This window comes from Microtus oregoni, unplaced genomic scaffold (genome assembly GCF_018167655.1).
Source record: "Microtus oregoni isolate MIOR12 unplaced genomic scaffold, Mior012 000052F_ref0000163, whole genome shotgun sequence".
Lineage (NCBI taxonomy): Eukaryota > Metazoa > Chordata > Mammalia > Rodentia > Cricetidae > Microtus > Microtus oregoni.
This window is the reverse complement of record NW_024543828.1, coordinates 9,862,895-9,876,386: the sequence shown is the minus strand read 5'-3', so window position 1 is coordinate 9,876,386 and position 13,492 is coordinate 9,862,895. Positions and strand designations below refer to the sequence as shown.

Sequence of the window (13,492 nt, the reverse complement as noted above, 5' to 3'; positions counted from 1 at the left end):
ACAGTACTGGTTGCTGGGTGGTAAACCCAGCAGTTAGGTTAGAAGGCAGAGAAGATGTCGGTGAGAAACCTCTTAGGCTTTCCAACTCTAAGGAGATTCTCTCTGCTGTGTACTGGTGTAACTGGGAATAGGTGGCTAGTGACCAGTCAGGCAGAGCTGAGAACAGAACCGAGGTCACTGATATGCAGAAATTTTCTATTGATATAAAAAGATATTTTGAGTTGGCTATGCAAATTTAAATTAAATGTCTAAATTAGCATACTTTATAAGACAGCAGGTATTTTCCTTCTATTGGTCAGTTTTACTTAAATGATTATTATAAGACATAGAACTATAGGGTTAATAAATGTTTATAAGGATTGTTATGGGGCGTGATATTATTGGATATGAAAATCAGAAGGGATGTTAGTTTTTTTGTTTTGTTTTTTGTTTTTTATTTAAGACAGGGTCTCACTGTGTAGCCCTGGCTGGCCGGGAATTCTCTGTGTAGACCAGACTGACTTCAGACTCACTGCCTAGATGTCTCTTCCTCTCGAGTGCTGGGGTTAAAGGCGTGTATTATCATGCCTGGCTTAGCAGTGGTTTTATAGCCCTTTCATTTCTTGGATGAAGAAACAGTGCCCCAGACACTTATTCTGGACCATGCCAGGTTAGTCAATGACAGGCTAGACCAAGGTCATATACTTTTGAATTTACTGCCCCCACCTCAAGTGTTATGTACTTAGCCATTAGGGAAAATGAAATTTGAAAACTCTACTAACCCTGAACTTAGAAGTTCATCTAGCAGAGCCTGTCTATGGGGTCGCATATAGAATATGTGAAAGAGTATGTAGTGGCTTCTATGGAGGGAGATGCTCTAAGGTTAGGCTGTCTTGCTTCAAATCCTGGCTTAGCCTGGATGAACCTCAGTGTCTTCATCTAGAAAATGGACATAATGATACCACTCACTGGCCGGGCGGTGGTGGCGCACGCCTTTAATTCCAGCACTCGAAAGGCAGAGGCAGGTGGATCTCTGTGAGTTGGAGGCCAGCCTGGTCTACAAGAGCTAGTTCCAGGACAGGCTCCAAAGCTACAGAGAAACCCTGTCTCGAAAAAAAAATAATAATACCACTTGCCTTGTGTGTGCTTCTGAGGCTAAGCTAAGAATGATATGTATATATGTATCATATTCTACACTTTGCATTTGTGTGTTTCTAGAGAATAAATACTGGTAAATATTATCTGCCATTATCCACTGTAATTATCTCTGAGACAACTTTAAAACTTGATCTGTGAAGACTAGGAATTCTTAATTTTGGATTTCATCATCCCAGGTTACTTCTTTACCCGAAGCCTCCGTTCTCTAGGTCTCCCAGGATAGGAACGCTGTGGTCCTCTTCCTTCCCCTTTTAGGCCTGGCCTCCATTACTGAGTCATGGCTTGTGCATTTGGTATGGTTTTTCAATTTACTCTGCCTCTATCCTGTTCTGCTTCTGTCCCTGATTGTGCCAGGCCTGGATTGCTATATAGTTTCTTTTTCTGACTTCCATTTTCCTTTCCTTTGGTCTGTTTTGGTTGTTGCTACCAGACTGGTCTTTCAGAGGCATTGTTTTATCTGGTTTCTCCTGGCCCTGCAATCTGTAATGACTCCATTGTTTGTTCTCTCAAAGGCCAGTCCTTATGTCTGACCTCCAAGTCCCTGGCAGATCGTCGGTGACCAAAAGTAATAATACATTGCCTGCCGTATAAAATTTAAAATAGTCAAGTAGCAGCATTTAAAAAAAATCCCTTTGTGGTGGCATGTACATTTAGTTCTAACACTTGGGAGGCTAAGACAGAAAGAACAGGAGCTTACCTGGATTATATTAGACTATGTCCTATTAGCTTTGCTAGTACATTTGAAAATATTTTATTCTTCAATTACATAAACGTGTGTCTATATGTGGATATGTGCCTATGAGCCCATATGCCCTCAGAAGCCAGAGGGGGACGAGCCTGCGGAGCTGGAGTTACAGGTGGTTGTGCACATGGCTGTTGGAATCCAGCTTGTATCCTCTACAAAAGCAGTATGCGCTCCTAACCACTGAGTCATTTCTCCAACCCTTTATTAGTTTATTTTAACCGAATGTGTCTCAGAGGGTATCATTTTAATACAATCAGCATAAAATGAATACTGAGATTTTGCATTATTTGCTGGCGGAGGCGCTGTTCTCAAAACCGCGTGTGTAGAGCTGGGGAAGTAAGTCTGTGGTAGATTCCTTGCCTGGCATGGGAAGATCCCTGGGTTCTGACCGCGACACCACGCAAAGCTCCTATATGGATTCCGTTCTTATGCCACATCTTGATTTTGACTCTGCGCATTTCAAGTGCTCCATAGAGTAGCCACATGAGGCTCTACTTGTCATCATTGCTCCTTCCACAAAAAAGAACCAAATCTCACCTCTTCCTTGCTTGTTTGAACAAAATAGAATGATAATGTACCTATTTGGGTGGATTGTTCTGAGCCATTATGAAGCATGAATGTACTTTGTAAGCATAGTTCTGCAAGAATATGGAAGTGCTGGGCAGTGGTGGAGCACACCTTTAATCCCAGCACTCGGGAAACAGGCAGGTGGATCTCTGTGAGTTTGAGGCCAGCCTGGTCTGCAGAGTGAGTTTCAGGACAGCAAGCTCCAAAGCTATAGAGAAACCCAGTCTTGAAAAACCATATATATAATTTCACACAAGAGTAGAATGTCTTAGAAGTAGAGTCATTTGAAAGAAATGCCTGGTTGGGGATACAGCTTGGTGGTATACTGCTTGTCTAGCATGCATGATGCCATAGGTTCAGTTCCCAGTCCAGATAAAAGAAACATTAGGGGTTGTGGCTCAGTGGTAGAGTGTGGACTTAGTATTCAAGAGACCCGAGTTTGAATATCTGTACTTTGAAAAGAAAAAGACACATTAGCTGTCCTGGATTGAACTGTAAAAGCTATAACCTCGAGCAATGAATGGAGAATATTAACATGTACTTTCTCCTGCTGTTTCTTTATAATGGCTTTTTAGAAAGGAATTAGTTATATTGTTAGTGTTTTCTAAATTTTAAAATTCTTATCTTCTAGCCCTTCTTCTTTATGGAAAACAGATATAGGGCCATTTACTTTTTTTTTTCTTGAAGTAGGATCCAGGCAGCTATCAAGAAACCCCTTGCTTTCAACACATTGTAGCACTCAAGTATGAAATGACATTAAAATTTTTTCATATTGTTCAATTCAATATAAAGGCTAAAAATTGACCTAAAACAGATGTTAGATATTTAGACATTGAAACCATTTGTACAATGCTTTCAAGCTGTGCTATGGAAGGAAATGTTAAGGAGTAAGTATCCCGACAAATAGGTGTGTGAGTGGTAAAAGCAGGAGGCGTGCAATTTTTTAAGTGCCAGAGAGTTGGTCCCCTCTGTCAACTCCTTTCTTAACCCGCTGCTGGTGATCAAACCCAGTGCCTCGTGCAAGCTAGGCGAACAGTACCATGGCCCTACATCCCTGTTGGTTTGTCTCCCTATTTTGTTTCTTGTTTGACTGTTTTTGAGACAAGCCCTCAGTTTGTAGATTAAGCTGGCTTCAAGCTTTCAGCCCTGCCTCAGTCTCCTGAGTGCTGAATTACAACGGTGCACTAGTAAGCCCAGCTGCCCATTGAAATTGGTAATAGCTATTGGTTTATTTATGTATTTAGCCGTGTACCTGCGGGGCGGGATGTGAGCATGCCACAGAGTACGTGTAGAGGTCAAAGGGCAGCTTTTAGGAGGTGTTTCTCACCCCACCATGTGGGTCTTAAAGATTAGACTCAGGTCATCGGGCTTGGCAGAAGGTGCCTTTAGCAGCAGAGCCTTCCCCCTCCCATATTTTGTTTATTTATTCATTTGTGTGTGTGTGTGTGTGTGTGTGTGTGTGTGTGTGTGTGTGTCATGGCACGCATACGCAGGTAATAGGACAACGTCGGTCGTGGGACTTGAGCTCAAGCCGCGAGGCTTGATGGCAAACACTTTTCCTCTCAGAGCCATCTTGCTCCCTCCTTTTGAGCTAAGTCCAGCTTGGCCTTTGGTTTCATTTGTAGTCTGGCTGCACTGTCTCCTCCATATGAGTGCTGGGCTTCTAAAGCATGTCCTACCACATTGGACAATATTGGTGAGTTTTGAAATGATTTCCAAATTAGGACAGTCATTTCTCTTTAGTCACGCCTGTCCTCTGGCCTTTTCCGAGTTCAACACTCAATATAGGTAGAAAGGTAAATTTGTAGTGTTACTAAGACTACTGACTGAAATAAAGATTCCATTGTTCGTGTTTTCCCAAGCTGGAAACCCAAACCTAACGCATGACATCTTTGCTCTCATCCATCCCAGTAAATTCAGCACTGAATCCATCCAACTCCACCACCTCTTGAAGTCCTTCACTAGTCTGCGATCCCCTCTCCTCCTCGCCGCCCTAGCCCAGGCTGCCGCCCTGGCTCAGGCTTTCCTCACTTCTGCTCTTAGCTGCTGCAACAGCCTCCAAACCAGTTTTCCTGCCTCAAGTTCCAGTCTTCCCTCCACCCCTCAATTTAGTCTCCAGCTCCTAGCAGACCGATCTTGCTAAAATGCAGATCTGATCAAACCACTCCCCTAATTAAAAAGAACACTGAGTTCCTCTTCCCAGGGCTGCAGATGCAATCCAAAGTCCTGAGTGTGCTGTGCAAAGCATTTAATAATCAGAGCCCAAATTATCCCATTAGCCTTGACTTCAGCCGTATAGCCTCTCCAGAGCACTAATAATGTTATTAGTGCTTCTCCAGCAAGATCATCCTTTTAAGAACTGTTCTCTTCTTTTGATGGTCCTTTCGACTTCTCACATCAATGAGACATGTCATCTTCAGGCTTGTCCTAATGTCCTTTTTTCCCTTCACACTGTGCTCATTTGTTCTTTTAGCTTCTGTGTCTTATTGTGCTTTCAGAGACGATGAGACTAGAACAGTGTTTGCTGTAGTTGTATTGATAATGGGCATTATGACTTTAGCTAAATAGTAAATATAAATTACCGGGTTCATCCCTGTATTGCTTCCTCTTTGTGACTAACTGTGACTGCCCTGGTTAGTGTAACTTCAGGGTTCAGCTTATCATCCTTGTCCTCGGTATCCTCCAGACACAAGTGACTGACATTTGCTCTTCCATGTGGCCAGGCTGCGCCATCTGCATTCACCTTCGCTGACACACTCCTCTGTGACTTACTAAAAGCTGCCACCGCCGTCTTTTGACTTCTCTTCTTGGACTTCACTGTTGCTTTGTTTTATAGTCACTGCTGACCGGGCAGTACAATCCTTTCCTTCCTCCAATTCTGCCGACTAATTAATCACAGCAACAGTTGACTGTTGACCTTGAGGTTTTGGCTCTCTGCTGCTATTTATAGCTTTTGGGGGTGTCTAGAAGCCGTTACTTCATTGCAAAACCTTTTCTTTTCCTTCTTATTCTAGATTCGGGACTTTCTGAATCTTTAATTGTGCCAACGGGATTGTCTCCCAATAAATATGGCTGTTTTATTTATTTGCCGATCGATTGGTTTTTAACTATGTGTGTTTATGTGTGCTTGCTTGTCTGTACATGTGCCACACATGTGTGCAGGTGCCCCCAGAAACCAGAAGAGGATGTTGGTCTCTAGGAACTGGAGTTACAGTGAGCTGATAGCCCCCCAGTATATGTGCTGGGAACCAAACCTGAGTTTTCTGCAGGAGCAGCAGGTGCTCTTAATCACTGAGCCATCTCTCAAGCCACTCTATGTGTATAGTTCTGTACTGTCATTTAAAAGGGAAGCTTGCTCAAGAAGAGTATTAGTTATCACAATTCCGGTAGCTCAGACCCTCAATGACCTCCCCCTCCATCAAAGACAGTGCATTTACTAAATAATTGGTGCTTACTCTGCCCTTACCCCAGGCTTGAGATGAGGGGGTTGATGTGTGTCAGTAGGTTTGGCTGAGCCTCAATATAGATTACCTTCTTGAAACAAAGCCCTCCTGCTTGCTATCATGAATGAATGTATTGTTTGCTTGACTTCTTGCTTTTGATCATTAAAGTTAGTAGAACTATTGCAAAGTGACTGCTTACTTTGCTTCCACTTGAATAGTTGAGATATAGAATGGAATTAGTTTAAAGAGGGATTAATTTGTCAGAGGCTTGATACTGTGTTATTTAGTCCTTATTTGCGTTCTATCTTAATGGTTGCATAATTGAGGATTTCTTTGTCAATGTTTGCTTTTCAGGCTGGTTGGAAGGAAAATCACGCCACATTCATGAACGAACTGAAAAATCTTCAGGCTTCTGGACTGACCACTCTTGGTCAGGCTCTAAGATCCTCATTCGATTTGCTAAATCTCAATAGATTAATATCTGGAATAGACAATTATGGACAGGTAACAATTTTTGAGTGAGTACAGCTAATTTATTTTGATGACTTAGGGTACGAGTGCAAAATTTAGGCAAGACTTGTGCTATCTGTAGTGTCAACCAAAAAGAGGTTCATGCGCCTTTTAGATGTACATTTCATAAGAATCACAAAGCAAATGCAACTTTTTTGGTTCCTTTTTTTTCTTCATTTTTCTTTTGCCCTGGCTGTCCTGAAACTTGCTGGGTAGACCAGGTTGGTCTCGCACTCACAGAAAACCACCGCCTCTGCCTCCTGAGTGCTGGGCTTAAAGGTGTGCGCCACCACAGCCCAGCCCCGGTCAACTTTTTTTGGTTCTTAAACATCAACTCATCAATAGATTTTATAATAAATACAATTTCTTGTCATTTGATCATCAGAAATCTGAGACTATGCTCAGGTGCTGCAAAATGCTGGAAGGTGTCAGATGGAGACAGACTCTTCTGTCTCTACTTCTCCCTTCCTCCCTGCACACCCCAGACCTAATATAAGACTTTTAAAGCTCTAGATAAAAGAAGAGGTCAGCGAAGCACTTGCTGCTGCCACCTTTGTTCTTTTCTATCCTAAACGCTCTGCTCAGTATATCCCCAGACATGAAGTCCAGGCTGCAGAGCCTATACCACAGGTGTCCCCTAATCTGTGCCAAGATTTGAACTCAGGTGAATGGGTTGACGGGTATGGGTGAGGCTTTTATTTCTTATTTATCAAGGAAAACGTTGTAATGTTTGAGGGATCATTGGCCAGGCAACTGTCTTAGTACAGTTGTATGGCATTACCCGGCTCTAACGCTTTCTAAATGTGTTTTAGGGGAGAAATCCGTTTTTCTTGGAGCCGTCTATTTTAATTACCATCACAGATGGAAACAAGCTAACAAGTACTTCTAGCGTTCAAGAAGAGGTGAGATATAATTTTTTTTAATTTTATCTAAATAGCACAGAACATAGAGCTATTTCTGTGGGAGGCATGTATTTCCAGTTAAGAATAAAGTTTGCCCAAATCTATCTTGGTACTCCTTGAGAGATGGCTTAATTCTATAGCATTCCATGAAAGCAAAGTGAACCCTTTAACTCTTAACTCTTTCTTCTTCTTTTTTTTTTTTGTACGGGTTGTTATGATGAACCTTTCCAAATTTTGCCTTATCAGCTTCATCTTCCTTTGAATTCTCCTCTGCCTGGAAGTGAACTAACCAAAGAACCTTTTCGTTGGGATCAAAGGTTATTTGCCCTGGTGTTGCGCTTGCCTGGAGTGGCTTCCACCGAACCAGAGCAACTAGGGAGTGTACCAACTGATGAATCGGCCATCACACAGATGTGTGAAGTCACAGGAGGTAACGGCTGTTGTTTCAGGTTTCCAAAGGAAGAATTTGGGGTAGGAGAGTATAGCCCTTATTAAATGCCATAGCTAGTCTTGGGTTGTTTGCCTTTACAGTCTGTGAACCCTGCTGCTTAGGGTCATTGTTCATACCACATTCCTGCTAATGTAGTTACGATTGTTCTAAATCCTATTTTAGGCTTTCAAATACTTGTATTATGGACCACTGTTTGATTTGATGAAACTTGTGCTCTTTATTTTTCTCTCTGGCATAGGTCGCTCCTACTGTGTAAGAACACAAAGAATGTTGAATCAGTGTTTAGAATCACTAGTTCAAAAAGTGCAGAGTGGTGTAGTTATTAATTTTGAAAAAACAGGGCCAGATCCGCTTCCTGTTGGAGAAGGTACAGTAATCATTTTTCAGCAACTATACTTTTTTACCATAATATATTGTGTGGAAGAATAAAGATATTAAACACGTGGCAGTGGAATCTTCAGTACCCTTGTGCATCCCAGTCCTTATGAGCATACATCTAAACAACCAATGTTTGATCTTCACCCATGCATGTGTTAGGTGGGCAAATTCTCGCAACGTCCACCTCATGGCAAACATTGTCCTAAGAAAATTAGTACTTTTTCTAGCCCTAGTTTTTAGTTAAAACTGATTCATTTGTCAATCTCCTCCCAGAATATTTGGATATCTAGTATGGTATGTCACTTGAGTAGTGATCTGATTTGGCTCTTGTGATCACTAAATATGTTAAAGTATCTTCATGAAATCTCTGTTAAGCCAGGTTGTGATGGCACACACCTTTAATCCCATCTATGGGAGGCAGAGGCAGGCGGATCTTTGTGAGTTCGAAGCCAATCTGGTCTAGAGTGAGCTCCAGGACAGGCTCTGAAGCTACACAGAGAAAAACAAACTGTCTTGAAAAAAACAAAACAAAACAAAAAAAGAAACGTAGAAATCTTTGTTAATTACCATTCCACAGCAAAAGAGTGTGAATGTGTATTCAGGAACTTACAGTATTCTGTAAGGTTGTATATTGGTATTTTCTTGACCATTCTTTAATTGCAGAATGTTTTGTTTTCTCTTCAAATGAGATCTTACAGAAAATATGGCATCTAAAAGTGCAGAATCATTGGCTAATTTTGCATAAGGAAGTTAAACCATAGTGAAGCTCCAGATGGTTTGTCAAATGGATGTTTCTGAATGGGTTTCAGAAGGATCAGGGGGTTACTAAATGACATTATGGTGATACCGTCCAGGACTTCCTTAAAGCGCTCTTCTTTGTTATTGCTTCTCCATTGTCTTAGCATGGGTGTGTGCACACACACAGTACACCATACCACACCACACACATAGCACGCCATACCATACGACACACACACAGCACACCATGTTATAACACACATATATACAAACACACACACACACACCATACTGTACCACATCACACACATATACACAAACACATACACCACATCACACACACAAGCTCACAGCACACCATACACACACACACACCACACTGTACCACAACACAGACAAACACACATATACACACCAGACTGTACCACACCACACATACACACAAACACACAGATAGCACACCATACCACACCACACGCATGCACACAAACATACGCAGCACACCATATCACCTTGCACAGATACATACAAACATACACTCCACACACAAACACACATATACACACCACACTGTAACACACCACACACAAACACACAGATAGCACACCATACCACACCACACGCATGCACACAAACATATGCAGCACACCATATCACCTTGCACAGCTACATACAAACATAGACTCCCCACAAAAACACACATATACACACTACACTGTAACACCACACACACAAACACTATACCACACACACACACACACACAAACACTATACCACATACACACACACAAACACATATCCACACAGAGCACACCATACCACACCACACATACACACACAGACCAAGAGACTGAGAGAGAGACCTAGAGACCAAAAAACTAAGATTTCATTATTACCATGCATGGTGTTTTGTTGCCCTGATTGCCTTTGGTAAGACCAAAGGGATTCACTATCCATGGCAAAAAGGGATACAGTTTTCTTTACTTGTTTTACTCTTTAGGCTTTGTATCCCTTTGAAAAACTGTTGGAAAAATCTAGATTCCTTTCCCTGGAGAAAAGGGCTTAAGTCACACACATAATGTTTTATGCCTAATTTCAGGAGTTTCCTGGATTCTTAAGATAAGACTATCTTAATAGCCAGGCAGTGGTGGCACACGCCTTTAATCCCAGCAGTCGGGAGGTAGAGTGGATCTCTGAGTTTGGGGCCAGCCTGGTCTACAGAGCTAGTTTCAGGACAGGCTACAAAGCAACACAGAGAAAACCCTGTCTTGAAAATACCAAAAAAAAAAAAAGGACTATCTGCCAAAGGAGACTGGGGCCTCACAGCGTATATTGAACCAACCATACAGGGAAGGGTGTGCTGTAGCGCTGGCAACCGACTGCCCACCCATCATTTTCTGTTTACTGCCTTAACATGAACAGGAACGGAAATACTAGCTGCATTTGCTGTCACATAAGTAGCTCAGATTTTCTTTCTGTTGCCAGTTTTTCCTTTGTCCAAAGTTCTGTAGACTCAAAGAATCCGATAAAAGGAAGTAATACTTACTCAGAAAGATGGACATCCCTAGCCTTGTGTGCCCAACTTCAGAGGGATTCTCAAATGTATTTCTATGTTTTTGCTAGAGCCTGGTGAATCCCTGAAAAATCTCCTGATCTGAAGTAATTACTTTTTTAAAATAGTGCAAAAATAAGTAAATCAGATCTTCTGGTATTTAAGAAAATTGGCACCCAAGTAACTAAAATGTCCTCCTAATTGTAATTTAGACTAGCAAATCATGGCATAAGGGTTTTTTTTTTCCAAAAAAGCAAGCAAATTTAAATAATTAAATAATTAAAATGCATTAACGGTGTATTCCTCTGCATTATATGTGGTCAGATTACATAGAATTTTGATGGTGCATGGAAAAAATGGGGTGAATTTTTTCATAACAACCTTGATCCGTTTGTTTTATATTCCCCACTTCCATGTACACACAGATTATACCACCAACATAGTCTCGAGTTTCGAGGACATTTAGAAAGCGTATGTTTTGTTTTGGGGGTCATTGAGTGTAGAGCAAAAATGGAATTCATGATCTATTTTGCGGGATCCCAAAGATGTGAAGACTACCCCAGAGAACAAATGATTTCAGTTGCCTAACTTGGTAAATAAGTTCTTGAAAAATGACCGTTGTATTGTGATGTGCTTAGTTTTTGTGCCCAGGTCTCAAAAAAATATAAAACTAGTTTTGCACTTGTTTTCCACACGACTTCATATTTTCATAGCACATTAAGAATAGTGAGAGGCATGGAGTTCAAGGGCAAATTAGATTAACATTCTCTCTCTCTCTCTCTCTCTCTCTCTGTCTCTGCCTTTTCCTTCTTTCATTTTTCCTAAGCCATATTTTTTATTTCAGTTTGTCCTTTGCCTGAAACTGAAAGTTGTGCACAAGAAGATGAGAAACTGTAAAAACAGTCATGCCTTCTGTCCCGTGTTTCTCTTGCAGACGGACTGATGGATCTGTGTAGGCCAAGCAACTTATTTGCTGCCCAGCCATGGCATAGCTGCCATAAACTCATCTATGTGCGACCTAATTCGAAAACTGGTGTTCCTGTTGGACACTGGCCAATTCCAGAATCTTTTTGGCCAGAACAGAATTTACCTTCACTAGTAAGTATTATAAACAAAAAGGGTAAGCACCGATCTGGCTTTTTAATTTTAGTACAATGAAGCTTTTGAAACAGCTCGAGGCTTTTACGCTGTGCCACAGACCAGTAGACTGCAGTCTTTTGGTTCCCATCTTTTATTGAACAGCTAGTTCTATGCCTTAAAGCAAAGGAGGAAGATCTCCTTTATTTTGTCATACTTTTTAGTCTTTTGTACTGCTACCTTTGCCATGTGGATATTAAAGCATTGCTTTTATTTATATTTTTGTACATTTACTTGGTGTGTGTGTAATCAAAGTTTGAAATATTTTTATTTATTTTTATAGTTTATATAAGAAGCTATTTTTGGATATGGCTATTTTGATGCATTTGAAAGCAAATTAGGAGAGCATGATTTTAATGTCTTCTTCCTCCTAAAAGATACATTTTTCCAAGTAACATTCACACTGTTTTTTTTGTTTGTTTGTTTGGTTGGTTTTTTTTTTTTTTGAGACAGGTTTCTCTGTGGTTCACACTATTTATTTATTTGTTATTTGCTTTGCTTGTTTTGTTTTTTCATGGCAATGTTGGGAGCTGAACCTAGGGCTTCACACATTCTAAGAGGCTATAGCCCTATACTGAATACGTCATCGTGTTTACTGTGGACAGTATGATGAAAAATAATGGAAGACTGGTTTGTGCAGTTAATGTTGCTTCAAAGCATGAAAATGTAAAAATGGGCAGTTGGCAGCTGCTCTCAATGATGAGAGCAAGAGAAAAATGTGAACAAACAGCTGTCTTCTGTCCTTGAATGGAAGTGCAGATAAAAATATGTGGGCTTCCATTTAGATGCACTTTCATTTCTTCCTCGCTGGTTCCTTTCGGTTACCTTAGAGTATTATTCATTTTTCAAAATTCGCTTGCAAAGTAACAGGCTTCCTTATGCTGTTTTCACACACGCTTCATTTTGGTTGAGGGTCCTGTGTTCCTCTTTAACAGCCCTTTGCCCTGTCCCCATGTTAGCCTTTTGCTCCCAGAGTTCCCCCTTCTATTTTAATAGCTCGTGTATTCTGTTGCCTTCGCCACCTTGCTTCTTTAAGGCCTCTTCTTTCCCCATCTGATGGGCTTCCTAGTTTCCTGGCCCTTACCTACCTAGCTCTCCTATCTAGACATGCATATTTAACCATTAAAAACTGGGATTCACTGTGAGAGAGAGCATATGTCTTTCTGAGCCTGCGTTACCTTGCTTAATAAAGTGTTTTCCAGTTGCACCCATTATCCTACAAATTGGACAGATTCATTTTTGAGGGGTGTTTTGAGACAGGGTTTCTATGTATAGCCCCAGCTGTCCTGGAGCACACTCTGTAGACCAGGCTGGGCTCAAATTCACAGAGAGCCACCTGCTTCTGCCTTCTAAGTTCTGGGATTAAAGGCGTATGCTAGCACACCTAGCGACAGTTTCATTTTTATGGCTGAAATTCCATTATGTATCATTTATCCATCTATTGATAGACAACTCTATTGATTCCATGTTATTAATCGAAGCACTTTGCTTTCATATGAATTCACATTTGTTTTTTTAACTTAAGAAGGGCTCTCACATTGTAGTCCAGGCTGACTTTGAACTCACAGCTGCTCTTACTCAGTTTCCCAAGTACCCTGGTGAGCCATTTACTTTTCAATGATTAGTAATTATGTAATGCTTAGAAAATTATCTATAAGCAAAGGTTTGTCTTCTTGTAACTGCATTTGGTAGAAGAGAATTGAATGTCATAGTTATTCTTAGTACCAGTTGAATTGACTATTTTTCAGGGATAGTGTTTAGGAAAACACTCTGCTCCATGTCCTCAAGGAAAGAAGGCCTGAGCAGTTCCTGTGTGGTCCCTGGCTAAGGATGGGGAATACAACCCTAGCATTGCTCCTCTAGTGCGCGACTTGCCTGATTCAGGTTAATTTGCATTTTAGGTTCTAACAATTTCCACAGTGACTTGTATTT

The 13,492-nt window shown here is 41.0% G+C and overlaps 1 protein-coding gene across 2 annotated transcripts in view; it reads left to right on the top strand.

Annotated features, from left to right (window-relative positions):
- LOC121437516 (integrator complex subunit 6-like) overlaps positions 1-13,492 on the top strand; it is a 52,967-nt gene that overhangs the window by 17,891 nt on the left and 21,584 nt on the right. For both annotated transcript variants that reach the window (XM_041637384.1, XM_041637383.1), the window contains exons 3-7: positions 6,247-6,396; positions 7,215-7,304; positions 7,551-7,734; positions 7,994-8,122; positions 11,358-11,521. In XM_041637384.1, the coding sequence (XP_041493318.1) occupies positions 6,247-6,396; positions 7,215-7,304; positions 7,551-7,734; positions 7,994-8,122; positions 11,358-11,521 (717 nt within the window). The remainder of the gene's footprint in view (positions 1-6,246; positions 6,397-7,214; positions 7,305-7,550; positions 7,735-7,993; positions 8,123-11,357; positions 11,522-13,492) is intronic.